Source organism: Anopheles cruzii, chromosome 3 (genome assembly GCF_943734635.1).
Source record: "Anopheles cruzii chromosome 3, idAnoCruzAS_RS32_06, whole genome shotgun sequence".
NCBI classification, from domain to species: domain Eukaryota; kingdom Metazoa; phylum Arthropoda; class Insecta; order Diptera; family Culicidae; genus Anopheles; species Anopheles cruzii.
This window is the reverse complement of record NC_069145.1, coordinates 2,814,679-2,840,992: the sequence shown is the minus strand read 5'-3', so window position 1 is coordinate 2,840,992 and position 26,314 is coordinate 2,814,679. Positions and strand designations below refer to the sequence as shown.

The window sequence follows — 26,314 nt, the reverse complement described above, 5'->3', positions numbered from 1 at the left end:
ATCCGCCACGAAACTGAAGACATGCGCTTAATTTCACCATACCGTGAAACATTTCACCACACGCGCGATCTCCAAACTGTCAGTGGACTGTGACAGTGAAAATAAAACGGAAACCATCAACAGAAAAGCGGAGCGAAAATAGGTTTTTGCTATCAAACCAACTGTTCGTACATTTGGTGTTTTGTGTGCATCGTTCGCACAGAACCAACTTGCTTGAGTGTACGGTTGAAACCACAAACAATCTGTTACGATGGGTGTACCAAAGTTCTTTCGCTACATCAGCGAGCGTTACCCATGCTTGAGCGAGTTGCTGCGGGAGAACCAGGTGAGTTTGCACACACACGGCCGCCAGCAAACAACAATGGACGCCAGCTGCCAAACGTTTTTTTTTCCTAACCACCTGCAACCACCGAGCGGTCGTGGCCAGAGATTGTCTCTTATGTCGTTCTAATCTCTGTTGCTTTGAAACGGTGTGCTTTTACGGCCCGGAGTCGTTGGCCCCACGCTCTATCCCGAAGGTATCGGGAATTGACTAAATGACTAAATTTATCCTTTCTACCAGGTGCCCGAGTTCGACAATCTGTACCTCGATATGAACGGCATCATACACAACTGTTCACATCCCAACGATGCGGACGTCACGTACCGGATATCGGAGGAGATGATTTTCGAGGGCATATTCCATTACGTGGAATATCTGTTCAAGCTGATACGCCCGCAGAAAGTGTTTTTCATCGCGGTCGATGGTGTGGCGCCGCGCGCCAAAATGAACCAGCAGCGCGGTCGCCGCTTCCGTTCGGCGTTCGAAGCGCAGGAGCAGCTGAAGGCGGCGATCGCGAAGGGTGAAACGATCCCGGAGGAGGAACGGTTCGACTCGAACTGCATCACACCCGGGACGGCGTTCATGGTGCGCCTGCAGAGGGCGCTCGAACACTTTATCCAGGTTAAGATCGCGACGGACGTCCTGTGGAAGGGTTGTAACGTGATTCTGAGCGGTCACGAGGTAAGGTAGCGAGCTCACTCGCGGTGTTTATCGGTGGTCATCCGACGTGTCGTAACCCCGTGTGACTTTTGCAGACACCCGGTGAAGGGGAACACAAAATCATGGAGTACATTCGACACGCCAAAGCTCAGCCGGACTTTTGCGCCAACACGCGCCACTGTCTGTACGGGCTGGACGCCGATCTGATCATGCTGGGGCTGTGCACGCACGAGCGCTTCTTTTCGCTGCTCCGGGAGGAGGTGAAGTTCGGCAAGAATGACAAGAAAACGACGGTCCTGAAGGACATCCGCTTCTATCTGCTACACCTCACGCTGATGTCCGAGTACCTGGAGCTCGAGTTTGCGAGCGTGCGCGACAAGCTATCGTTCGCGTTCGACATCCACAAGCTGATCGACGATTGGGTGCTGCTGGGGTACCTGGTGGGCAACGATTTCATCCCGCACCTGCCGCACCTGCACATTAACGAGAACGCGCTGCCCACGCTGTATCGGGCGTACATGGACGTGCTGCCCAAGATGGACGGGTACATCAACGAGGGCGGCATCCTTAACTTGCCACGGTTGCAGCTGCTGATGCGGCGGTTGGCCGCGTTCGATCGCGAGGTGTTTCTCGATCGTTACACCGATCTCAAGTACTTGGAGGGAAAGTCCGGCAGCAACAATGTAAGCGACGGAATTGGCGTTTCCGAAGCCAGCTATTCCCTTATTTCTTCCTCTGTCCGCTTCTCGTTTCAGTTGGAAGCATTCGATGTAACGGCAGAAGAGATTATTGGTTCGAGCGATAAAGACCTGATGGCGCTGATAATGTCCTCCGAAATGCTCGGCTCCGAGGACGAGGACGACGACGACGCACCGCTGGTAACCGTGGGCGACATTGAAAACGATCCGGAGCTGTTCGAAAAGGAGTTTCAAAGTTACAAGCGTAACTATTACATGACGAAGATGGGATATCCGGATTTTAATGAGTAAGTGATCGTCCGCCGCGATCATGGGTGGGAACACTTTTAATTCACTGCCTCTCTGTCCTATGTTCAGGGACGTTCGAGCGGAACAAGCGGAGTGCTACATCCGGGCGCTACAGTGGACGCTCCACTATTACTACCGTGGTGTGGTGTCCTGGTCCTGGTACTACCCGCACCACTACGCACCGTTCATCAGTGATGTGGACAACTTTGCGCACCTAAAGCTGGTGTACGAGCTGGCCATTCCATTCCTGCCCTTCCAGCAGTTGCTGAGTGTGCTGCCGGCAGCGAGCAGGAGCCACCTGCCCGCGGCCTACCATCAGCTAATGACTGACCCGAACAGTCCGGTGTATGACTTCTATCCACCCGAGTTTGCGACCGATATGAACGGGAAGCAGCAGTCCTGGGAGGCGGTCGTGCTTATACCGTTCATCGACGAGAAGCGATTGCTGGCGGCCATGGACCCGCGCGACGCGTTCTTGACCGACGAAGAGAAGCAGCGGAACGTGCACGGACCGATGGTGGCGTATCGGTACGATGCCCGACAGCATGGTCCGCTCGAGGCCAAGCACGGGTTTGCACGGATTGACGCGCTGCCGGTGCAACGGAGCGACATCTACCGCGACGATCTGCGGGTGGCCGAGAACCGACTCGTGCTCGGACCCTCGTCCGGCGCAATCCTCGATGGTTATGCCAAAGGGTTTCCTACCTTCAAGCACCTGCCGCATTACGTGGGTCCCGAAAAAAGGCCAGCCCCATCTGCGTTGTTCTATCTGTCACTCCTCTTCTTCATTCCTCAGGGCAAACTGAAGGAACTGCACGTGAAGATTTTCAATTTTGCCAGCAAAAACGAGAGCATGGTCGTTTGCTTGGACAGTGCAGCTGTCCAGCTACCGGACACGGCGGAACTGGCGAAGCAGCTGCTCGACCAAGTCGTTTACATTAGCTGGCCCCATCTGATGGAGGCGAAGGTTGTGCGAGTGTCGGATAAATCGTACACGTACGAACCGGACAGCGAGCTGACCAAGACCGCCGAAGGAACGTTTGGCATGTGGTGCAAATCGATTACGGAGCAGTAAGTCCGGTATAAGGGGGCCACTTTTCCCCAAAGGTTCTCACTTCTTTCTCGCTTTCTCGACACAGTAACGACAATCGGCTTGCGCTGAACGTGGGTCCGATCAAACAGCTGGTGCACGTGAAAACGTGCGTCGGGACCGAATACGTGCTGAAAGACGCCAATCGCTTCGTGCTGAAACGATTGTGGAACCCGATCGACGTCGCGTTTCCCGCGCAGGTTAGTGTGTGATTTTTTTTAAGCCGTCACCGGTTAAAAGTGGCTGCCCTTTTTTTGGTTTCAGTGCGTCGTGCGTCGCGTGAACGATGTGATGAAAAAGCAGAAACCGTTCCTGGACACCGTCGATATGTTTCCGCTCCAAAGCACCATCTTCCTGCGCGCCACCGAGAGCTACGGTAGCATGGGTGAGGTGGCCGACATTTCCGGCAGCAACGGGTACATCAAGGGTCACTTTCTGGTGCACGACGAGCCCGATCTGCGGTCCGTGTTTCAGATGCACAAACAGTCGCAACATAGCTACCGCACGGTCAATGACACGGCCGCCATGCTGGGTGTATCGATTGGCGTGCTGCTGCAGCTGGTGGGCACCATTCAGGTGGCGCACGGTGGTCACCGGTCGCTGAACGTAGAGGACGAGAAAACCGTCAACATCGGTTTGCGCCTGCGAATGATGGCGAAAGACGAGGCCGCGGTCGGCTACTGTAGGCGGGCGAACCGAATGTGGCTGTTCTCTGACCGCACCATCAGCCTGCTGCAGAGCTACGATGCCCAGTTTCCGGAGCTGTTCGAAAAGCTGGAGATGGCCGGCCGCACCAAGGTGCACTTCGAGACCGACCTGTTCGGGGAGGGCAACGAGGGCAAGTTGAAGCAGGTCGAGGAATGGTTGAAGGCGCAGGAGCACACGAACGCCGAGCGTCGCTGCTGTGGCATCGATCTGCTGGAACCGAAGGCCATCGAGCAGCTGGTGCAGGTCATCGATGGGTACGGTGCGAAGGAGAAGAACCAAAAGGTTCGCACAATGCTGGTGCACCCGAAGGATCTGCTGCGGCCCGGTATGCGGAAGGCGAAAACTCTCGATCCGAAGGCCGTCTTCGAGCTGCTGGATCGCGTCGTGGTCGTACAGGACACGGAAGACGTACCGGTCGGTCAGCGGGGTACCATCATCGGCATTCACCGAGTGTCCGATCCGAATCCGGTGCGCCGGGAAGCCATCGGCCAGCAGGATACGTGCTTTGAGGTCCTGTTCGACGAACCGTTCCCTAAGGGGGTCAATGTGTACAATTTGTCCGCCACTGAGGGGCGGGTACAGCGATTAGCGCAGGGGGTGTTACTGAACATTTCCTACGGTCGTGCCTCAAACGGGAACCGAAAGAAGGTGAAAGTGGATGCCATCGCGGCCGCCGTCGCCGCCACCTCCATCACCACTGTACCACTCATGCCCGCGTGGGAACAGAAAACGATCGCGACCACCGAATCAATCCAGCAGCGTGTCAGCGAACGCATTGGCAAGCGAAATGGGGACAGCAAGGGGACCACCAACCCGAGAAGCGCAGCTAGGGTAACTGCGGGTCGACCGGACGGACCGCAACAGGCGGATCAGTGTAAGAGTGGCAAAGCCGAACCAGCAGCGTCCAACGCCGGTCAAGGGCCAATGTCGGAGGAACATCAGCTCAGAAAGAGTGAATTCGAACGGTTCTGGAATAAACTCAAGGACGCGTCCAGCAACAGCGCGTTCGATGAGAGCGACATACGGACCATTGCGAAAGTAATTTCGCAACCGCCCGGTGCCGCCGACGGTAATGCCAAGTCTCCGAAGCCGCAGCCAGACAACTGGAGCGGCGACAGTATGACGGGAATGCTGAAAAAGATGCTACGCATTCCCGAAGGATCGGCCGCCAGTGCCGGCGGCGATTCGAAACCGCTTCAGCTGCCGGCTCCGACCAGTCTCCCGAAGCCACCGATTCAGTGGCAGAAAGCGGACACCAGTCGCGGTGCATCCGTGACGGGAAACAATACGCATCCCCGCCATACGCCCAGAAATGCGTCGGCCGCCGCCGGCAGTGGCTTTAACGGTCCTCCGCCGAACAGTGTGCCCGACGTAAAGATGCTTCCGTTTCCGTTTGGCAATGCTGCACCGGTGCACCAGGGACACCAGCAGCAGCGGAACCCATTCTTCGTCCGTCCTCCGGCCCCGATGCAAATACGGCCACCAGTTTTCCCGGGCTTCGTACCGCAACAGCAGCAGTACTACGGGCCACTGCCGATGCAAAAGCAACCGTTTTTCATGTCACACAGGCCCGATAATGTGTCCGCTTTCGTTGGACGACCGAACTATGCACCGCCCCAGTTACCCATATGGCAGCAAATGCCACCACCACCGTTGGCACCGTATGCCGCTGTCGAAAGTGGACCATCGACCGCGTCAACCATCGTAACCGCCGGCACATTGTCAGCTCCGAACGCGCCGCTCACCAACCGGGGGCCTATTGGTCCGCAAAATCTTAGCTACAACCGTAACAACCCGGCCGGCAATGGGGCATTCGTGCCGCTACAGGCAATGAAAAAGAATGCTAAAAATCGAACCACGACCACGGCAAATACAAATAGCGCTGCGGCAAACTCTGCGAGCAGTAGTGCCGCCGTGGCCACGACGAACCCTCCGAAGCCACGAACGACGATGGCAGAATCGGAAACGGGACGAAGGCGGGAAGGTGAACAACTCACCAATGGGGGTGTGGCTCATGTCGCTGCGAATGAGCAGGTTTTAGGCGAGCTGGATTCGGACGGCCAGGATTCGGAAGAGCTTGAGTCGGACGAGCTACATTCGAACGAGCTAAGTTCGGAAGAGCAGGATGACTGGGACAACAACAGCACGGACGACGCGGATTCGGACGAGCTGGACGATCCGGAATGGTTCGAGAAGGGTGCGATTGAACAGACTAGTGCACGCCGTCGGAAGGCGGTCAAAAAGACTAAGCAGAAAGTGGACAAAGCTTTCATCACGGTTTTGGTGGAAAATGCACAAAAGCACACCGACGACTGCAAGGTCGATTCCGATGAGGTGTCGAAAGTGCCATTGGCAGAAAACCAGCCGAAACCAGCCGACGAACAGCAAAACGTTCCGAAGGGGGCAGTTACGCCGGAGAATGTTGCTGCACTCCAAGTCGCTGTGGATAAAAAGGTAATGCGGAAGCGGTGGTAGGTGCTAAAATCGTGCGGAAATCCTAATGGCCCTTTTTTTTGCAGAGCGAGGCCACACCGCCAAGAAGCAAGAAGCGTATCGCAGCACGGTTCGGTTCGGTTCCCAGTGTTTAAGCGTTCCCCCCCAAGCACGAAGACCTTACAATGAATACGATTATGAATTGGATGTTACACCAGACGCTGTAACTGTGGGATCGTCAGTTGACTACATTCTTATAACGATCCTTCACCCAAATAAAAGTGATACACATATATTTTTCTGTATTTTGTGTGTCGCGAAACAAATCCCTTTGTAGCGAGTCTGAAAAAGATTGAAGGCACCGTTCTAAACAGCGTGCTATGAGCAGCTTTAAACTGCTCAATTTTGTTTAAATATTCGGTATTAGTAAGTTATTCCGTGCGAAGTAAATTATTTCGTTGCGAACTTACATCAAATAGCTCCTTCCCTCTTCTCAACTATCGCTAGCGGATGTTCGAAACCTACTGAGCTCAACTGTCGCAGCCGCGCTTGCTATGATCTTAATCTCTCCGCGTGAAGAGTTAGCTATTATCTCTTTTCTGCACAGCGGTAGCTTCTCTCTTTTCCGCGCATTATGTGAATAAGAAAATGTTTTCCATCAAGACGTGCAAGATCATCATTTTCCTGTTGGGGGGGAAACAATAATTTTAAATATTCAAGCTTCGAGTACTGCCCACCAGAGAACGCTGTTGCGCGATAGCGAATTCACAACAAACATTGTGACAGCCGCAGAGAAGGAAGATTCTGTCGTCACAATTCTGCAAAACTCTTCAGTGCCTTTATAGCGAAACAGATTGTGGCTTTCCTGCGTCCCGAATATATTTATAATTTTAATGCGTTAAACCGAGCCTAAGGCTGATTTAAGATACGCGGCCGTGAAATCCTGAACGATGGGTGTCGATAGAACTACAGCGTTGCGAATATTTGCTGGGTTGGTGATAACGGTGCTGCTGTCCTTAACCCCGGACGCTCTTTGTGATGATTCCAGTAAACTGCAACGAAAAGTAGGGCGTTATGCTATTTGCGTCATCATGAGCGATGCGAGGCGAAAGCGATTGATTAGCATGTGTACCAAAAAACTGCACAACTAATACCGGCTTCCTTTTCCTCTCAACCTCGCCCCTCGCCCAGCTTACAACCATCCTGAACCCCGAATGTCCGGACTTTGTGTGCCGCAACGACTCCGATATCACTCTGGTGCACATTTCGGCCGAGTCGGCTACCGACACGCTTCACTATGTGTGGGATTTTACCGGCAAACCAACTATCTTGGTGGCGCTCACCGGCAAGGATGTCGGATTGCACATCAACTGGACCAGCCTGATGGACAGTAAACCGGGATCGGTGCAGTTCAGCAAACCGCCCCAGTATACGTTTATGGCTGTTATCAATCGCGTAAGATGATTAGTCGTAGTCGTAGTAGTCAATGGTAGTGTCGTATCGTCAAATCCGGAACGTATTCGAACTTTCCCGTGTAGATTTTCCAGTACGACGACGCCGATGACCGAGCAATGCTGGATGCGGGCTCGAACGTGTTCGTATACGATCCACACAACTTCACCTGGAATCGTAGCTTGCTGTGGTCCAACGAGCGGGACGTTATGTTGGCAATCAATGCAGGCGACGATTTCCTGTTCAAGGTGAGAAATGAACAATGGGGAACAAGGGTGGCCGAATCGCGCGTATCGATTCCTTGCGCTAAGCAATTACTCAGGCCATTTGCATACTAATGGTCGATAGAAATAGGCCACCCAAGCCGCTGCTATGCACCATGCTTTCTCACTTTAATGTAGTCGGCTTCAAGGTGACTCAAGAGCGGACTCAAGAAAAGTATTGTTTTTATCTTCTTTGGCCGTAGCTGAACGCATACTCAACGAAGGACCACGGCATGGACTTTCCCCATCTGCTGCACTCATCGAACGCAACCCAAATCGATATCGTTTTCAACAACATTACGAACCGGTTCGTCAACCCGCGGTTTGCCATCGAACTGCTCTTTGTCGTGTCCGAGCAAATCGTTGTCGATTCCGCATTCGAGGTGACCAAACGGAAAACACTGGACGATGAACACACGCCCGGGATTTTCGAGATCGTGGACGTACTATCACCGGGAGCGTTTACCTTCTCGGCCGGCGGGTACATCGATTATCGACCGGTCTCGTACACGCACCCGGAACGGGACGTGGCCACATCGACCGAAACTCGACAAAGTCAACCGGCCAAGATTGAATCGCCAGCTTCCGTCCTCAATACCACCTTAGCTTACGCAATCTTCGGAGCGGAACTGGATGGGGCCAAGCTGGTGGTGCAGGGCATGAACATTTCGTTCGGCGTCAGCGAGGATGGGTTCTATCGTAAAACCAACTACACCACCATGACGTTCCAGGTCGGGTACGGATTGCCTCCGGTCGAGGAGCTGTCCGCATTCGTGCTGATCGTGGCCGGCATTGGTATCGGCATTCCGCTCGTGGTGCTCGTCACAAGCGTCATCCTCGTTTGCACCAGGAAGCTTCGTAATCGGGGGCCGTTCCACCAGGAAAGGCTTTGAGGGGACACGGCTTCTCGAACACGGCTGTGGCCAATGGATCTCTTTCACTGTCTCTGTTTTCTCTCTGTTTCCACTGTGTGGGTCCCTGTTGGGGCTCCATGGGAATGACATAAACGCACACTGGCGTAACGTTTAACCCGGTACACCGTTTGTTAGTCGGATTGTATTCGTACCCTACACCAAGATAGTATAATAATTATACAAAAGAAATGTTAAGTAAATAAAATGGTATAGTTTTGTAGCAAAAACATCGATTAACCACCATCCCGCTGCCTGTGGGGCTTCGGATCGGTGCGACTGATTAGAGGGTTGGGATACCAACCCAAAAGGTGTAATAATACGCAAATGCGTGGAAGCGGGCTCAATGCAAACAAAGTCGCTGACACCATTTCCTCTTTTGCCACACCAGCAGCATTGTAATTGAAGCGTTTGCAATCAGCATCTTCCGGAGTGATTTGCATCGAAGACTCAGCCTCTGGTCGTTATAAAACTGGGCTCTCATTGCGATTGAGACATTGTTCGACCTGTGGCGTCGCTGTCTGAGCATCCGACAACCTGCAATTCATCACCCGCATGGCTGATTGGACTATGTCATCACCGGTTTGCCGATGGATTGGCCTGCTGACCATCGCTCTACTAATTGGTGGTACGGTTGGTGTAAGTAATTGGGCGTTAGGTGGACAGAGGGCCGCCGATTGACGTACTCGGTAATAATCCGCGAATAGAAATCGTCCATCGATCAAATGGCAAAGACGAGTGCAATGATGCGTTCGGTGTGCGTGGGAAAGCATAAAGCCAGCGTGGATCTGATCGACGGTCTCGGACGCGGCGAGTTCCCGGATGTGAAGGACCTGAAATGCTACGCGAACTGTGTGCTAGAAATGATGCAAGCGGTAAGCGACAGTTTATTTTTGCTAGGTTGAATGCACGTGTTTTATCTGTTTCTGTGGACCACACTCGCCGGTAGATAAAGAAAGGAAAAGTTCAGGCCGACAATGCCATCAAGCAGATCGAGCTGTTGGTGCCCTCGGAGATCGCCGAACCAACGGTCAGAGCGTTCGATCTTTGTCGGGATGCGGGTAAGCAAAATGGAAACTTGCTAATATTTGCTCTAATATGATGAATATTTTTCGACATTTTCGTTGGTTTTTCGTAAACAGCGGCAGGCATTAAAAATCACTGTGATGCGGCTTACGCACTGCTGCAGTGTCTACACAAAACCAATCCGAAATATTTCTTCGCGTAAAGTCCAGATAGAAATATTAGTAAATAATAATAGGCTACACATGGATCAATCAATCGTGTACTTGTTTGGCGTGTAAAAACTATTGCTTTGAATTTAAAATAAAAACAAAATAGTTGCACCAAAACTAGTAATCAGATAACGCGCTATACCGAGATCCGTATTTTGAAAATTGGGCGTCAAACAAATTGTCTGTTCATTCCATACTCCAAAGTCCAGTAATGGACCATGACGCGAAGACAGATCAGGGGGGAAGGCACATTTCAGATAATTGGAGTAACACTCCATGCAAGGAAAGCACTCGTCTAAGGCCGTTGAATTAACAATGATCAATCAATGATCAAGGCAATAGTTTCTCATGCAATATTGCAATGGTCTACCGAAGGTCCGTAGGAAATTTGAGGTTACATTGAGAAAACTAAGCTTCCACATTCACAACCACAAATTATTCACCTAAATTAGTAACTCTGCGAGCTGCTGCCAGGTTTTTGTAGCGCATCCTTCGAGTATGACTACCAGACCGGACCTGAATATTGATGATTCTGTGCGTAGCGTCGATGCAAAAGTCCGCAATACATATATTCATGCAGCGCTAGACCACCCTTTCGCAGGATAATGATGACAACAAGGATAATGATGGCAATAAAAATGCACATTTGCGAAACTACAATAGATCATCGTGCAAACAAAATCATATAAAACAAACAGAGAAGGATCCAAATGTACGCCAGTGCAATTTTTTCCTGGTCAGTGCGAAGGTCTCTACGATGAGTTTAACCACGAGCCTTACCGTGCCGGAGGACCTCGGCTCTGTTCCCTCGATTGGTGTACTGTTACGGTTTATTATCCTGAAGTACTACGCGCATTACTACAGCTTTTGCTCCATCGGAAACGACTTCCTCAGTGGCGTGGAGGTGGGACGAATACTGCTGTCTGCAGACGCTCTACATTCGGGAGACACTTTTCAGCTTGCCATCGAAGCCGGATGCCAAGCTTTCGTAGTGGACGAGGCGGGCATTGGGAAATTTCTGGAGCGGTACATTCCAGTGCACGACATTGCCAGTCAGCGATCAATGGACAAAAGTGTGATTCTGTTACTAACCTATGAGAATCGCCGGGACATGCTGGAGATGATTGTTCAACATGAAGCGTTTCGTGGTACGTTTCGGAGGTAATCGAAGTACATGCATCACGTCCACTATTTTAAACTCATTTTCAAGAAATCCTCAACGTGCTCATCATCGTCTACGAAACTGGGGACGAGCGACCCATAAGTCTGTACAGCACCGAAACTACGTTCGTCGGTGTACTGGAAGCTTACAGCATGGTCCTGCGGCCTATCGAGGTTGATTGGAATGATTGGAAAAGTGTCGACTTTTTCCCCGACAAATCGAGCGATCTGCAGGGATATGTGATGCGTATGGCTATGTTCTATTTGGCTAGATGGCACCGAGCTGCAGTTAGTCGTGTCCTTCTGCCAAAAACGGAACTGTAGCCTCCTGGTCTATACCGGTAAGGGCTTCGATGTTATGTGGAGGACAGTTCGTCATTCAAAAAACTGGACTCTCTCTTCTGTTCTAGAGGATGAAGACGAATGGGGAAACGTATACCCGAATGGAACCGGAAACGGTTTGCTAGGCAGTGTTGCCGAGCGCCGTTCGGACCTCGCGGTGGCAGCTATCTATCACTGGCTGCAGCCTTATAACTTCAGTGAATACACGGCGAGCATCAGCCGCTCGGGAGTTACAGTACTGGTGCCCAAACCGCACGTACTTCCCTTCTGGCGTACCCCTTTCCTATCGTTCTCTGGACCGCTCTGGGCGGCCGTACTGGGCACGTTCGTGATGGGTATTGTTGCGACCTGGTACGTAGGTCATCTTCGGCACCGTTTGCTGGTAGTCATCGACGGAGATAGAGCAGCGTCGGAGAAGCTAACACTAAGTGAAGCTGTATTAATGATGGTCGGCTTTTTTGTGGCCCAATCCGGACCGATCCGTACTGACCTGTTGGCTTGCGTGGTGCTCTTTGCCTCGCTTCTACTAGCAGGATTTATGGTTAGCAACTGTTACAGCGCTGGGCTGGCGGGCGTCATGACCGTGCCACAATACGAAAGGTCCATCGACACTGTGGTCGAATTTGCGGCCAGTGGAATGATATGGTACGGACCAACGCCTTACGGTGTGGAGGCAATAATCAACGCCACGGAGGTGAGTAAAACATGCCGGAGAAAAATGCAAGAGGAACTAACAATGCCTCAATCTCTTCATTTCCACGGACAGCCCAACTTAAAGAAAGTCGTCTCCAGCTACAGAGTGGCATCACCGGCGGAAACAAAGCTCCATGCGCAAAAGGCCAAAACCGGGTTCATTGTTGAACAGACACAGCATGGAAACTTTGCTCCGAACGACTTTCTCGACCGCGGGACCTCCACCGTCTATCAAATACTGTTAGATGATGTTTACTTTCAACATTGCGCCGCCCTCAGCACGAAAACCAACCCGCTGCGGGCCCTACTGAACGACTATATACTGCGCGTGCAGCAGTCTGGCATCTCGTATCACTGGGGAACAACAACCGCCATCCGCTACCTTCCGACGGAAGTGTTCCGCAACATCGCGAACGCACGTCAGCATCTTCACGACGGGGACGCTGCTCCCCTCGAGATCGGCCATTTTCTCGGTGCGTTTTTTATTTTGGGCTATGGATTGCTGTTCGCCGGCTTGGTTTTCCTTGTGGAACTGTGTGGCACTAAGGTGACCCGTCGTTTGAGAGAGCGTTTGACGTAATTGGCAAAAGAGTTCCTTTTCTGGACAGTCTATTATATTGGCTGGGTAGAGTGTTTTTGTGCAACGCTTAATACGAGTTATATCTTCTGGACAAACGTACTTGTTTGACCCAAACAATCCCACGCTCTATCCATAATCATTCTGTCACATACTTACACATTCATACTGCGGAAAACCCACCAGCCAAATGGCGATGCCCACTGCAATTACCAACTTGATCGACGAAAACATCTTCCTGTGAAAGATTATGAGCACTTAGCACTACATCGCTTACGAGGAAGGTTCCTTTCTCAGCGTTTTTAGGATTCGTAATGTTCTTGTGCTGTGCTGGTGAAACTGAAAGGTTTCCGATGATTCCGCAGTGGTTTAAAACCCTCTCTTACCCGCAGCTCTAATGGCCAATGTCAGCTTAATTTCGCATCGTTACGGGGAATCATATAATCGTTCAAATTTACACTTCATCGCAGTTTTGAGTGATCGGAAACGTGATTGAATTGATTATAGCTTCCAAAGCAGTAATTATATCGTCGTTGCTTTCCCTCGCTGATGGCTTCATTTGGCTGTTCATTGGCGTGTATTAATGATGGTCTATTAGAAATGAAACCAAAGTGGTTGGACACCGTTTTGCCAATCATCAGTCGCTAGCAAGGCCCCAGACGAAATTCGCACAGTCGGGGCTTAGTCATACTTTTCAGGTTTGCTACTAAAATAGTTAAGCTAAAAACAAGAACTCAAGTTGATCGGAGTTAGTTTCAAAACGATACTAAAATTATCGTATTGTAATACAAAAACTTTTTTTTTCTACGTAATAATACAGTATTTTCTGCAACTTTATTTCCATTGTTATTAACCTGTTTGTATTTGCGGAACATATTGAGACAAATATGGGTGACGCAGTTTACTTTAGAATTTAGTTTTAGTTGTTTAGCTTATAATTTTGTGAACAGCAAGCATATCATGGTTCAATTTGATGACATATTCCGTGGCTTAGAGTACGTAAATCGTGAATCTTGGCAAGCTCGCAATAATTTACCTACTCGCTATACACAAACACTTCTTACGAATCCTTGTTGGCTTGTCCAAATTCGGCTTCCAATCCAACGGAAGATTGTTTAGAAGTCTCTTCCCTCGAATTCGGGCCGGAAAGGTTCGCTGCCGCGGTGACGTTCGCATTGCGAACTCCTCCGACCGGAACGCTTTTCCTACCGTAGCTCGCCTTCCCATCGGCGGTACTGTAAATGTTACCGTACGCGTGGTAGTACGCCTTTTTATACGTTTTCCGATGCTCACCGACCACGACTGGCGTTTTGCTGCCGGCGTTTCTTGTGTCCCCGTCGTCTTCGTCGTCGTTGTCGACGTCTGTAGGATGATGCGGCCGATCGTGCTTCGTGAGCGGACATCATTTGTCCCACAGACCGATCTCCTTCATTTTGGTTTGAAAGTACCGCTCAAGCGTGTTGGCGCAGCTGTAAGTTGTGGCCGCAAATTTGAAATGATATAGTATTATGATACCAAAGCTGCTGCCTTCTGCTCCGCTGCTTACCGATAGTATTCCGTCTCGGGAGAATTGTACAGGCGGCAGTTTGTGAAGATTCGTGCCATATCAGCCATGAACAAACGTCTCGTAACGTAATATCTGTACCAATACAGGGCGGAGGTTAGTTCTGCCGTTGTTATTTATCCGCTTCGCTTCACTTACTTATTTTTCAGTCGCTCCGTCATTGTTTTGAGATCCATCGGGTACTTGATGTGATCGTAGTAGTCTGGCACTTCGGCTTGGTTTACCGGCTTCAGGAACGGCCAAGCAGCCGTATGCTGTCGCACGGTCAATAGCACCCCACCCAACGCGTTGGCCAACTTGTCCGGATCGGCCGACTCTTCCAGCGGGCGTGCGGTTCGCTGGGCACGAAACAGTGGCCGCCACCCAACTTCCCGAAGGCCCGGTATCGACTCGATCGGTATGCTTCGGACACCTTCCTTGAAACAGGTCAGACCCGCGTGCACCTTCTGCACTTCCTGCTGGCGCTGCGTAATCAGCTCCTTTACGATTTCCTTTTGCTTCCGTATAACCGAACTGAACTGCGTGTAGATCAAGCTCGGGTGCAACTCGCAGTGCATCAGCGTCGCGCCCTCGTACTCCTTGATAAATCCTGCAGATTCGCGATATGAGTGAGATTAACCCAGTCCACCCAGGGCAGGTACACTTACCGGCGTATACTGGGCGTGCCACTTTGATGTCCTTGGAGAAACCCTGCTTCTTGAAGTACCCGATCGCAAATTCGTCCGCATAGGTGAGAAAGTGTTTGATGCCCCGCTGGGTACTGTAGTCCTTCAGGTGGTTCATCAAATGCGTCCCATAGCCCTTGACCTGCTCGCTGCTGGTCACCGCGCAGAACACGATCTCCGTGAAGCCTTGCGTGACAAATGTCCGGAAACAGATACCACCGATCGGGCGCCCTTCCTTGATGAGTGCCAACGTTTTGTGTTTCCTACGAATGGAAGTATATTATAAACAAAGTCATCGCCGTTCGCATGTGTCGCACGTACGGGTCGAACACTAGCTGACTGATGTACTCCCGTGGCATGCCGGGCAGTTGATGCGCAAACACACTGTGGAGCCCGAGCAGCCATAGCATCGACTTTTTCTCGACCGCCTTGGTGAGCGAATTGCCGACGACGTGAAACTCAATCTCACGTCGGTTCTCCTCGGCCTTGGCCGCTTCGTCGCGCGGTGCGTTCGGCGGAAAGACGACCTCCGCTCGGCTGGCGTAGTTTGAGTCGTTGATGCGCTTCAGTGCCCGCGCCACCACATCGTCGCTCAAGTCTTCACAGTCCGATTCCTTCTTGTAGCGCTTTGCATCTCCGGCAAACTTTTTCGAGCCCGCCGACGTACACGAACCGTCACCGTGCTGCCGTTTGCTTTTGTGCAGTACCAGCGAAGTGGAGGGCTTAAAGTTGGCGGACCAGATCGGTGAATCCTCGTTCACCACCTCCTGTTTGAGGGCTTCGAGAAACTTCGGGAGCTGAGTGAGCATGATGCGCTTTTCCGGTGGCATCCGATCACGCTCCGTTTTGCACTTCGCCAGCAGCTGCTGGTAGACGTACTGATAGACAGCTTTCAGGAGCGTCCTGCCGAACACGACCGATGTCTCGAAGTGGCGCAACGAGCCACAGAACGCCGGCACGTGGCAGAAAACGAGCCAGCGAGTGTAGTTAATCTTGTAGTTCGAAACATCTTCCTGATTGACGAGATCGCTCCGTGCGCCCGGAGCTTCAAAGTTCCAGTGGTTCAGGCAGTGCAGGAACGTCTTGGCCACTTCCGTCATCGAATCCAGTTCGGACTGGTGCAAGTGACCGTATCTGAAAGTTTGCACATCATTAAATCATTCCCCTTCGCCATCGCATCCACCCGGCAATCGCTTACTTGTAGAGCACGAAGTTAGTGACGGCTTTGGAAATCGAGGGTTGTTCGAACGGTGGATCGCCCAGCGGTCCCCGGATGACGGCCTGAGTCCGCGACAGGATGCACTGGCGTAACAGGCGAAACAGATACGCGTAAACCTTCTTCGTGTCCGTGTCGGGTTCGCGCAGCATGCTCATGTACAGGTTCTCGACGTCCACGATGGCCCCGAGCAGCTCGTTCATCTGCTCCTCGCTTATGTCCCCCAGATGGCGGATGTGTGTCTCCAGACTGTGCTTGCAGTTTGGATTGCGACACTCTTCGCCGAAATCCGGCGAGTAGTCCACCTCCACATCCTTGTGGCGGTACTCCTCGGGCGTTTTCCACCCGGTGCAGCGGCACTCCGTTCCCTGGCACGACGAGTACATGGACAGCTTCGTTAGCTTCTGCTTTCGCGGCAACCGATACACCTGCAAACGGAAGGGACCAACATGAAAGCGGCCGTCAAAACTCCAGCAGCAGCGACTTGTTTACCCGTTGCTTGCGCTGCATGATGCGCTCGATGCTGTCCGAGCGAGTCTTCTCCTGCGACCCGTTGCTTTGGCCACCGCTCTGGTTTGAGTCGGCATTTTCTTGCTTCACTTCTCCGTTGTGATTGGTGGAGTTTTCACTCATTCCGCAATCGTTCGGTCTGTTCGAATGGCTGAGGTTCGTTCCGACGACCGTATTATTGACGAACGAAAACACTCTATCATTTGTTTTGGACGGTGCTGCTTTTAGAACATGTATTTGACGTTTCGGAAGAGCTTGCCCAAGGTTCACAGAGCTCGCGCATTGCTTGTACATACCTTGCCGAGTCAACGTTTGTTATGACGTTTCGTGTGTGAAGCAGATTTGGTTTCTTTCGTAATACATTTCGATTGATGTTTCTTTTGAAATTGGCGTAGTTTTACGAATTCGCGAAACGCATCCGTCCCACTGCAGCATCAAACATGCAAGAATCGTATCCGGTTGTGGCGAAAGTGCCAACGCACATCTTAACGTGGGGCAAGTGGATCGAGGAATCGCTCGGAGATCAGAAGGAAATCGTGCTGTGCATAACCGGCAATCCCGGATTGCCGGGCTTTTACACGAAGTTCCTTTCCACGGTGTACGAATGTTTGAATAAGGAACTTCCAGTGTGGGTCATTGGTACGACAAACTTTCCACTCCAGCTGATGGTTTTCAAATGTGTGCTAACTTTGTTTGCCTTTCATAGGTCACGCCGGCCACGACGAAGCGGACGATAGTCCTTACAAGAAGCCCATGCCCCCGCTGAAGGGGAACGAGCATCTCTACAACCTCAAAGGGCAGCTGCAGCACAAAATAGAATTCATCCGCAAGTACGTTCCTGAGGACGTCAAAATACACCTAATCGGCCATTCCATCGGAGCGTACATGGCACTGGAGTTGCTGAAAGTGCCGGACATCAGCGAACGGGTTCAGCAGTGTTACTTCCTCTTTCCCACGCTCGAGCGGATGGTGAACACGAAAAATGGCTTCATCGTGGCACGGTTGATTAATCCGGTGTGGTGCGTTTGGCAGTGGTTCTATCGTATGTTTGCGATGCTGCCGCTGTTCGTGCGCACGTGGATGGTGTATCTGTATTTCCTGATCGATGGCATTCCGAAGTATTTTCTGGGAACTGGTCTTAAGTACACCAATCCCGATGTGATCGACAAGATATGGTTCCTCGCGATGGATGAGATGCACAAAGTGAAGGAGCTCGACGTAGACACGCTCTCTAGCAACAAGCACCGCATTAAACTGTACTATGGCACAACCGATGGCTGGGTGCCGGTTAAATACTATCACGAGCTCAAAGAACGCATTCCAGGGGTCGATGCTGAACTCTGCACCCGGAACTACAGACATGCGTTTGTGTTGCGTTCGGCGGCCCCGATGGGCTTTGCTGTTGGTGAGTGGATCTTGAAATATCGTGCCTAACGAGCTCTGCTGAATGACAAATCCTCATTCCATGGTATTCCTACTGGTAGATATGGTGTGATTTAGTTCTATATGTGGTAAAGGTAATAATAGCTGAACTATTGTCGCCGGCTAGGCTTCATTTTAAAATGCATTAAACATTACGGAAAGAAATCACAACTGCTGTGCTGTGTAAAGCATTGTTTTCGTAAGCCTTTTCTTTGGAGGGAAAACTTGGTTTTTCTTCCTATCTTCTTCCTGCTGCTATAGCGTTAACAACAAACTTGTGTATGTTTACTGATAACGGAAAACATATGGCTGGCACAGGATGGTAAAGATGAGGCTACTGAGATGAGTATTGAACATGTTTCAGGCATGCGCTGTGGTTAAATGAATGTATATTTGCAATTCTATCACCATGAAGTACGCTAACGATTCCTTACAGTTCATTTAACTGCCTTCATTACGCGTTTAATCGTACAAACTTGTACGTTTAGTCAAAAACTGGTGAATAATATATCGAATTAAGTAGTTTTCCTGCAAACGTTAATTTAACATGAAAAGGATCATACAAAATCAAAGAAAAAAGTTTTCCCATACCGGGAATCGAACCCGGGCCTTCTGGGTGAAAGCCAGATATCCTAGCCACTAGACCATAGGCCCGATTATCATTCTCTAATTGAGTACTCGAACGTTAGAGTGAACACAGTAAGGGAGAAAGCAAAATACAGCAAGAGAGAAGACAGAAAGTGACAGCTATAGCAAAATGAACTCAAAATGAATGATCGAGTGAACGTTAGAGTTTCATAATAAGGGGGCATATGGGATGGTTACAGACCCGATGATTAAAGAGAAACAAGTGCGCATAGAGCCATTTCAAATCTTTCGCATATGTTCTTATTTGACTATTTGACGAACATCGGAACCCGTTTCGTCAATTTTTATGTCCTTTAATCTGCTCCTAAATATCAGATCTATTGAGGAGTGAAGCCTAATGATTATGCTAGCAGAATGGTAAAAAAATAATCACCACCAGGCGCGTTCAACCCATTTCCCGCCAGTGAAAATGAGAAAATGTATTTTCGTTGGTGTTCATCCGGCCGCGGGTTCATCGGAGGGGTGCCCAGTGTGGTCGGAAAAGTCAGACAGAAAAGTCTCATTGAACGCCTGTCATCGACACTGGTACGGACAACAACCAAACCTGATGTTATCAGTAATGGCTTGAGCTGTGAATAGTTTGTACTCAGGTAGCGAATCATTAGCGAAAGTGCAAGTGCGATTGTGAATTGAACCATTGCTACAACCGTCAATCGTGCGAGAAAAGCGCACCAATTCGTGGTCCGTGACAGTTTCCACCCAACGACCTTCCTGGGTGGTGTTTTGTAACCATCCCACCAGAACCAGCACCGACCCCGATAGGTAATTCCCTCATGCGTCCCCTCGTGCCACGATCCAAATTGTGGACGATACATTTTTCATCGCTATCATGATATTTTGCGCCGTGTTGTCGGGAGTTTATCTGGTCGGTCCCAATTTTCCATTCTATTTTCGTACCGCGGGAGTGGAAAATCCAACGCATGGCGCACACGCGCCACGGTTAATAGTGTTTTCCGACCCATTCGGCTCGACTTGTCACCTCCATATCAATTTCGCACCCCTTAGCGTAAGATGAGAAGGCAAACATCACCTCCACGGCGCGTGTAAATATTGTTTCAGCAGCCAATTTGTTTTTTATTTCATCCTGCGAATGGTCAATGCAAAATGATGCTCCTTGTTCGATTAGGAAGCCCACCGAGGAGTGGCATCGTTCGGTGAGGCAAAGGGTTTATCAATTACAATCGTTCCAGGTTGAAGGTTCACTCTTTCTGTTTTGTCATCCCATGGGCACTCCCCACTTAGCAGGAAGTGACACAGTTTAAAAATGAAACGAAAAACCCGAACACGGCACGGAACTAGACACTCGACAAATCGTACACCGTTGGCCGTGTGTGTGTGTCAACAGAGTAAACAAACAACGTAAACACATGTTGCAACCACAGCACAGTCCGCTTATCGATAAAACTATCGCAAGTGGCAATTGGCGATATTGCACAACCGAACACGTGCGCCGAGTTCCTGTTCCACGCTGTAGCTGGAATGCAACTCCGCTGCAGATACGATCCGTCGAGGGCTCTGTGCATCGCCTGACCAGGGAGAGTGTGTTTATTTCGGTACATTTTCGGGGACTTTCCAAAACTACCCTCAGCCGGTTTATTTTTGCTCATATCCCGCTTCATTGATCCTTGAAAGGTCAAACTAGATGTTTGAAACTTGAGTGAGCAAAAATGCCATAATCTGTGTTTTTAATTACCAGAGTACCGAAGGTGTGTGGTCTAGTGTTACACGTTGCATGCTGCTGTGCTTCGCCTGCACCACGGCCCCAGTGCACGATCGGCACCGGTGCGCGGCGTAGTTTACGAGAAGTGCAATCTGCTCTTCCTCAGTTACAAGCTGGCCCCCCCTTCGCGTGTGGTCGCGTATTTATAGTAGGTCCCACCTGTCCCACCCTGACACTGGCACCGGATCAGCTGCAACACCGCGGCGATCGGATGGACGCCCGCTCAGTATGATATAATGGGGCTCTGCTCGGTTCTCGGTGTGTCTGGCGGGCGCTCGCCCAAACCGAACGCCAATTCCGCGACGCCGATAGTTGTTGGAAGGGGTGTAGATGACAGGGGCCTCGCGAAGTTCTCTCGAGCCGAGCGGGCGGGCACCCGGTAAAGGACCGACTCGGTCAGTCGTTCTCCGTTCGCCCACCGACTAGAGTGTCGATCGCTACTACACGCCCTCTGCGAGTGCTGTGCGGATTGTGCAGTAGTGGCCTCGCCACACAATCAAGAAGGGGGTTCGCTCTCGATCACCGCTGGAAGACGAACGACGCACGGAGACAAGCAGAGGGGTCTCTGGTCTGGTTTTGACTGACTTGTCATCGTGTTTAGTCTACAAACAAGGTATAGCAAAACGGCGAACGTGTGCCTTGACCGTGTGCTTAAGTAGTCGCGCGTGTACCGTTCCGTTTGTGCCTGTGGCCTCTACAATTGCTGGAGACAGTGCGCGAAGCGTTTCTTCAGTGTTGCTTCAGTGAATGAAACCTCTTCAGATCTCTACGTTCTACAAGTAATGTGTCCGATTGGGCCGACCTAGTGGTCGTCTTATGTAACGGTCATTCGTATCCGCGTTAAATCAGGTGCTTGTGATCGATGGTGATATAAATTTAAACCCTGTAGAACGGAAAGTCCTCCAACGGAAAGTGCCGCCGGTTACCGCTACCGCTTCCTGCGGTTCCTTTGTCCAACAGTTGGGGCCCCGGTTGAGTGGGGCCAGACGAAAAATACACCGATCCTTTGGCAGTGTCTCTTAATCGTTTACATAATCCTCAATCCCTTTCGAGTTACACGGCGCAACCCACTCCTGGCGTGCCTGCCTGCCTCCCTGCCGAGCGATCAACGCACCTACGAGCACTTATTAATAGAAAAGAATTCAAACGTCTGCCGGCCGCAGGGTCTACGCCATTAAGTGGCCAATTTTACAAACGATTTTTCCGCCGATCGACACCACGGCGAGAAAGATCTCCGTTCGGGTTGGGTGCCGTTAGTTTTTGGTCACGAGCAGATACCAGAGGTTCCATTACCCGCCCGAATCGGTCATGGAATCACGTGACTACGACCGGTCGGTCGAAGGATGCCATGCTGGATTGTTTGTGATCGCGTCCCGCTCGAGGTCGATCGTCGTCACATTCGCAACCGGCGGAATCACGCTGGATGAATCACACGGTGTGAGGCTTGGCAAAAAGATGATGTCATTTTTTAAATGGCCTGCTGGGTCTAATGATGGTCTGTGTGAGTTTAGCCCATGGTGACTTGGATTTTAAGGGCGATTGTTTCGTCCCCACTGTCATACACACGCGGAACCGGTTATGCGCGAACCGTTAATGTTTACGTTCGAACAGTTTGCCCGACAAAGGCGAGACCGAATCGGTTCAAACAATGCAATGTACGGTTTGCTGTTGACCTACATTCGACCTCTAGCTGCCGCGGTCAGCTTCTAGCCGGATGGCTGGAGAAGCCCTCGACACGTCGCGTTTATCAGGTGATGTTTGTTGGCACACGACTTCCGTTTAAAGGTGACAACTTTCCCGAGATCAATGGAGAAGGTGCCTATCGTCGTCGGGCGTCACACATATCTCGCCAGGGTCGTGCCAGTTGGTTGCAATCAAACTTTACAACCCCGTGTGTGATGTCATCCGGAACGATATGCTCACCCGCTGGTGGGGAATCACTTTTGATTGGCGTGCAACCCAGTGGCCCCCTGGAACTGGAGGGGTGGTGACATTGAAGTTCAAGTACAAACATTGTTCGCGTTTGTTGTTTGCGTTCCACTCGCGCAGAAGGCATTTTTGCGCCACCATCTCGACGATCTTATCATCGCGGTCAGCGCACGCGTGTCGCGCATTTGGACTGGTTCTATGGCACGTGTGCAGTGCATGGCGTGTGTGTGTGTGTGTGCGTGTTATTATGTAGGTCAGTGCTGCGCTGAGCGTACTTTTCGGACAGCTGATCGATTCCGGTGTCTGAAGAACATATTTCGCGGGTCGGAGCTTACTTTTGTTATTGTCGCGCTTTTTGGTTAAAAACCCGTTTACGAAGATTTGCGAAGATCGACCCGACGTGTGTACGTGTGTTTATCTGTATCTCTTTAATCTCTTCCTTCTGGCCCTCCTCAGTTCACACCGGATCGCTAATCATCGGTTCCGATGGCTTCGAGATTCCGCAAGTTTGGCGTAACGGCCGCCGGTATCGCGATCGGTGCCGCCCTGTCCACCTATGCCCTGCAGGCCAAAGATGGCGCACAGTACCAGGTAAGGTGGAGCTTGGACTCGCTACTGTCGGACTCGCTGGCTAATTACGTTCCTCCCTTTTTTTTAGGTGCAAATGGAGGAAATGCAGCGTATCCGGCGTAAGCGTACGTTGCCGTCCCGATCGGAACAGATCCGCGCACTGCAGAGTGGCGAAGAGTACGACGTGCTGATCATTGGCGGTGGCGCCACCGGAGCGGGCTGCGCCCTGGACTCAGTGACGCGCGGCCTAAAGACGGCCCTGGTCGAGGCGGACGACTTCGCGAGCGGTACCTCGTCGCGCTCGACCAAACTAATCCACGGTGGCGTGCGGTACCTGCAGAAAGCCATCCTCGGGGTAATGCCAACTCCGCAGTGGCACGCGCAGTATCTGTAATGCTTCGTTTCGCCCGTTCTAGTTGGATATCGAGCAATACCGGATGGTGAAGGAAGCTTTGCACGAGCGGGCCTCGATGCTGCGATCGGCGCCTCATCTCACTCGCCCGCTGCCAATCATGCTGCCAGTTTACACGTGAGTCAAACGGGGCTGTTCGGTGAACGAACCACAAAACTAACGCTTCACATTCGCAGCTGGTGGCAGATACCGTATTTCTGGGTCGGCATCAAGGCGTACGATTTCGTGGCCGGCGATCGCAACGTGAAAAGCTCGTACTATCTGTCGCGGGACGATGCGCTCGAGCTGTTCCCGATGTTGCGCGGCGACAAGCTGCGGGGAGCGATCGTGTACTACGACGGGCAGCAGGATGACGCCCGCATGAACCTGGCAATCGCCCTGACCGCCGCACGACACGGTGCCTCGATCACTAACCACGTGGAGGTGCTGGAGCTGCTGAAGAAGCGGGACGATGCGACCGGCAAGGACGTGCTGTGCGGGGCGAAGGTGCGCGACAACATTAGCAAGAAGGAGTGGACGATCAAGGCGAAGTGCATCATCAACGCGACCGGTCCGTTCACGGACGGGATCCGCAAGATGGACAATCCGACGGTGAAGGAAATCTGCTGCCCCAGCTCGGGTGTCCACATCGTGCTGCCGGGCTACTACAGCCCGCAGCAGATGGGCCTGCTCGATCCGGACACGTCGGACGGGCGGGTGATCTTCTTCCTGCCGTGGCTGAACGGTACGATCGCCGGTACGACCGACTCGCCGTGCGACGTGACCCGTACGCCAACGCCGACCGAGGACGAGATTCAGTTCATCCTGAGCGAGATCAAAAACTACCTGAACAAGGACGTGGACGTGCGCCGGGGTGACGTGCTGTCGGCGTGGAGCGGCATCCGGCCGCTTGTGTCCGACCCAAACAAGGGCGACACCCAGTCGCTGGCCCGCAACCACATCGTGCACGTGAGCGACTCGAAGCTGGTCACGATCGCCGGCGGCAAGTGGACGACGTACCGTGCGATGGCCGAGCACACGCTCGACGCGGCGATCAAGGCGTGCGGCCTGAAGCCGGAACGCGGCTGCGTCACCGACGGGCTGTGGATCGAGGGCGCCCAGGGCTGGACGCCGACCATGTACATCCGGCTGGTGCAGGACTTGGGGCTGGAGGTCGAGGTGGCCAAGCATCTGGCCATCTCGTACGGGGACCGCGCGTTCGCCGTCGCCAAGCTGGCCACGCTCACCGGCAAGCGGTGGCCCATCATCGGCAAGAAGCTGCACCCGGAGTTCCCGTACATCGACGCCGAGGTGCGGTACGGTATCCGCGAGTACGCGTGCAACTGCGTGGACATGATTTCGCGCCGCCTGCGTTTGTCCTTCCTGAACGTTCAGGCCGCACTGGAAGCGCTGCCCCAGATCGCCGACATCATGGGGGAGGAGCTGAAGTGGTCCAAGGACGAGAAGGAGCGCCAGGTGAAGTCGTGCGAGCACTTCCTGCAGACCCAGATGGGCCACCAGGCGAACCGGACGCTCAAGGAGAAGGTGCCGATCAACCTGTCCAAGGAGGAGGTTACCATGTACGTGAAGCGCTTCGAGACGATCGACAAGGAAAAGAAGGGCTACGTGTCGATCACCGACATTAAGCGCGCGATGAAATCGTTCGGCGACGCGGAGGTGAGCGGCGAGGAGCTGCACGACATCCTGAAGGAGATCGACACCAACATGAACGGACAGGTCGAGCTGGATGAGTATCTACAGGTGAGAGCGGTCCTCGGGGACGGACTGTGGTCGCGAACAACGTTTCACCTCCGATTTCCGTGCTTCATTTCTAGATGATGTCCGCCATCAAGTCCGGGACCGTGTCGCACTCGATATTCGCGGCGGTGGCCGAGCAGGAGGAAATCCGCAAGGAGCAGGAGCGCCTGAAAAAGCAAATCACCGTCGACCGCTCCGGAGGTGGCCTATAATTCACACCATCGGCACATCCGGCATCGGCACAGCAGGATCGATTAGCAGAGTCCGTTGCTCTGCTGACCAATCGATCCTCTATGGCCCATGAAGCCGTGCCAAGCTTTAACCCCACCCCGCACAAGAGGTAATGCCAACCGCCCGTGGGGTAACACTAACGGGGTTCTCCCCCTTTCTTTCTCTTTCCGTTTGCAGCGATCACTAGTCCCCGGAAGTAAACTTAACTCTATGCGTGTCCGAATGATCACCCCTCAAGGACAGTCGTCCTCCTAAAACTAAAGCATGCACCCGTGGAATGTGAAACTTTCCCCGATCGTGTCCCTCTTGTCGAGGGCACGATCCTGTCGAACGTCACTTATGCCGCTCGCGCTGCCCTCCGCAGGCGCTGACGAGCCCGGCGAGTGCACGTTAAAATGTTGCCTGTCCCGTACAGCGGTGGCCACTTATTTGTACTTCAAATTGAAAGGCAACCGTTTATAACTATTGCAGAGAAAGCTGGAACGCAAAAAAAATTTTATGTTAATAATGTTGTAAATAGTTGTTGTAAGTTCGTTCCATTGCTCTTAACTTTGTATGTTTGTATTTATCATTTCGCCTGTGCCTATGCGCGTTAACGTAAACTTACCAAGCTCCTCTTGCTGATAAGTCGTACAAAAATTTACAAAGAAACGGCTCCAACAAATAGAACATCCACCGAACAGAGGAGAACCACGAATATAGCATGATATTTATTGTCCTCTAAACCAAAGCACCATCACTTTAAGGATCATCGGCGGATTGATGTATTGCTTAGCAAAGCAAATAGGTAACTGAGATACTTACTTATGACCTTTTTTCAATGCTTTTGTACCACCGCGAAACGCGTTGCAAACCAT

The 26,314-nt window shown here is 51.8% G+C and overlaps 7 protein-coding genes and 1 non-coding gene across 8 annotated transcripts in view; 6 read left to right on the top strand and 2 right to left on the bottom strand.

Moving 5' to 3' along the window:
* The first annotated feature begins 250 nt into the window (after positions 1 to 250).
* Positions 251 to 6,354, top strand: LOC128274804 (5'-3' exoribonuclease 1). Its single transcript, XM_053013116.1, has 9 exons — positions 251 to 325; positions 563 to 1,003; positions 1,078 to 1,665; positions 1,738 to 1,967; positions 2,038 to 2,695; positions 2,765 to 3,039; positions 3,108 to 3,258; positions 3,323 to 6,220; positions 6,286 to 6,354. Exons 1-9 carry the CDS (start codon positions 251 to 253, stop codon positions 6,352 to 6,354), a joined length of 5,385 nt encoding a protein of 1,794 aa, XP_052869076.1.
* Positions 6,355 to 7,107: 753 nt separating this feature from the next.
* Positions 7,108 to 9,022, top strand: LOC128273274 (glycosylated lysosomal membrane protein-like). Its single transcript, XM_053011210.1, has 4 exons — positions 7,108 to 7,263; positions 7,391 to 7,654; positions 7,738 to 7,899; positions 8,118 to 9,022. Exons 1-4 carry the CDS (start codon positions 7,150 to 7,152, stop codon positions 8,805 to 8,807), a joined length of 1,230 nt encoding a protein of 409 aa, XP_052867170.1. The 5' UTR covers positions 7,108 to 7,149; the 3' UTR covers positions 8,808 to 9,022.
* Positions 9,023 to 9,395: 373 nt separating this feature from the next.
* Positions 9,396 to 10,565, top strand: LOC128274798 (general odorant-binding protein 72-like). Its single transcript, XM_053013109.1, has 4 exons — positions 9,396 to 9,464; positions 9,533 to 9,700; positions 9,775 to 9,886; positions 9,968 to 10,565. Exons 1-4 carry the CDS (start codon positions 9,396 to 9,398, stop codon positions 10,051 to 10,053), a joined length of 435 nt encoding a protein of 144 aa, XP_052869069.1. The 3' UTR covers positions 10,054 to 10,565.
* Positions 10,566 to 10,817: 252 nt separating this feature from the next.
* On the top strand, positions 10,818 to 12,836 carry LOC128274795 (glutamate receptor ionotropic, delta-1-like). The gene is given in 5 exon segments (XM_053013103.1): positions 10,818 to 11,208; positions 11,271 to 11,487; positions 11,489 to 11,562; positions 11,632 to 12,257; positions 12,330 to 12,836. Coding segments are annotated over 5 exon segments (1,815 nt in total).
* An 814-nt stretch (positions 12,837 to 13,650) lies between these two features.
* On the bottom strand, positions 13,651 to 16,993 carry LOC128272090 (histone acetyltransferase KAT2A). Its single transcript, XM_053009823.1, has 7 exons — positions 16,771 to 16,993; positions 16,261 to 16,706; positions 15,384 to 16,196; positions 15,045 to 15,325; positions 14,536 to 14,986; positions 14,380 to 14,472; positions 13,651 to 14,302 (listed from the first exon to the last, which is right to left on the bottom strand). Exons 1-7 carry the CDS (start codon positions 16,909 to 16,911, stop codon positions 14,236 to 14,238), a joined length of 2,292 nt encoding a protein of 763 aa, XP_052865783.1. The 5' UTR covers positions 16,912 to 16,993; the 3' UTR covers positions 13,651 to 14,235.
* Positions 16,994 to 17,131: 138 nt separating this feature from the next.
* LOC128273074 (lipid droplet-associated hydrolase) lies at positions 17,132 to 18,330 on the top strand. The gene is made up of 2 exons (XM_053010989.1): positions 17,132 to 17,427; positions 17,495 to 18,330. Exons 1-2 carry the CDS (start codon positions 17,229 to 17,231, stop codon positions 18,220 to 18,222), a joined length of 927 nt encoding a protein of 308 aa, XP_052866949.1. The 5' UTR covers positions 17,132 to 17,228; the 3' UTR covers positions 18,223 to 18,330.
* Positions 18,331 to 18,792: 462 nt separating this feature from the next.
* On the bottom strand, positions 18,793 to 18,862 carry Trnae-uuc (transfer RNA glutamic acid (anticodon UUC)). The gene has a single exon. It is a non-coding gene; the product is annotated as a tRNA-Glu (tRNA).
* Positions 18,863 to 20,982: 2,120 nt separating this feature from the next.
* LOC128274907 (glycerol-3-phosphate dehydrogenase, mitochondrial) overlaps positions 20,983 to 26,314 on the top strand; it is a 281,955-nt gene continuing 276,623 nt past the window's right edge. Inside the window, exons 1-6 of the mRNA XM_053013249.1 lie at positions 20,983 to 21,191; positions 22,964 to 23,098; positions 23,166 to 23,432; positions 23,494 to 23,606; positions 23,666 to 25,229; positions 25,304 to 25,566. Coding sequence (XP_052869209.1) covers positions 22,994 to 23,098; positions 23,166 to 23,432; positions 23,494 to 23,606; positions 23,666 to 25,229; positions 25,304 to 25,438 — 2,184 coding nt within the window. The 5' untranslated portion in view covers positions 20,983 to 21,191; positions 22,964 to 22,993 and the 3' untranslated portion in view covers positions 25,439 to 25,566. The remainder of the gene's footprint in view (positions 21,192 to 22,963; positions 23,099 to 23,165; positions 23,433 to 23,493; positions 23,607 to 23,665; positions 25,230 to 25,303; positions 25,567 to 26,314) is intronic.

Bases quoted from the DNA above. Each gene is read 5' to 3' on its own strand.
- LOC128274804 (XM_053013116.1), top strand. From the start codon at position 251: ATGGGTGTACCAAAGTTCTTTCGCTACATCAGCGAGCGTTACCCATGC. The intron at 1,004-1,077 runs GTAAGGTAGCGA...TGACTTTTGCAG, and splicing joins TGATTCTGAGCGGTCACGAG to ACACCCGGTGAAGGGGAACA. The intron at 3,040-3,107 runs GTAAGTCCGGTA...TTCTCGACACAG, and splicing joins TGCAAATCGATTACGGAGCA to TAACGACAATCGGCTTGCGC.
- LOC128273274 (XM_053011210.1), top strand. From the start codon at position 7,150: ATGGGTGTCGATAGAACTACAGCGTTGCGAATATTTGCTGGGTTGGTG. The intron at 7,655-7,737 runs GTAAGATGATTA...TTTCCCGTGTAG, and splicing joins TTATGGCTGTTATCAATCGC to ATTTTCCAGTACGACGACGC. The intron at 7,900-8,117 runs GTGAGAAATGAA...CTTTGGCCGTAG, and splicing joins GCGACGATTTCCTGTTCAAG to CTGAACGCATACTCAACGAA.
- LOC128274798 (XM_053013109.1), top strand. From the start codon at position 9,396: ATGTCATCACCGGTTTGCCGATGGATTGGCCTGCTGACCATCGCTCTA. The intron at 9,701-9,774 runs GTAAGCGACAGT...ACTCGCCGGTAG, and splicing joins TGCTAGAAATGATGCAAGCG to ATAAAGAAAGGAAAAGTTCA. The intron at 9,887-9,967 runs GTAAGCAAAATG...TTTCGTAAACAG, and splicing joins CGATCTTTGTCGGGATGCGG to CGGCAGGCATTAAAAATCAC.
- LOC128272090 (XM_053009823.1), bottom strand. From the start codon at position 16,911: ATGAGTGAAAACTCCACCAATCACAACGGAGAAGTGAAGCAAGAAAAT. The intron at 16,707-16,770 runs GTAAACAAGTCG...TTCCGTTTGCAG, and splicing joins TCATGCAGCGCAAGCAACGG to GTGTATCGGTTGCCGCGAAA. The intron at 14,303-14,379 runs GTAAGCAGCGGA...CACAACTTACAG, and splicing joins CCCGAGACGGAATACTATCG to CTGCGCCAACACGCTTGAGC.
- LOC128273074 (XM_053010989.1), top strand. From the start codon at position 17,229: ATGCAAGAATCGTATCCGGTTGTGGCGAAAGTGCCAACGCACATCTTA. The intron at 17,428-17,494 runs GTACGACAAACT...TGCCTTTCATAG, and splicing joins ACTTCCAGTGTGGGTCATTG to GTCACGCCGGCCACGACGAA.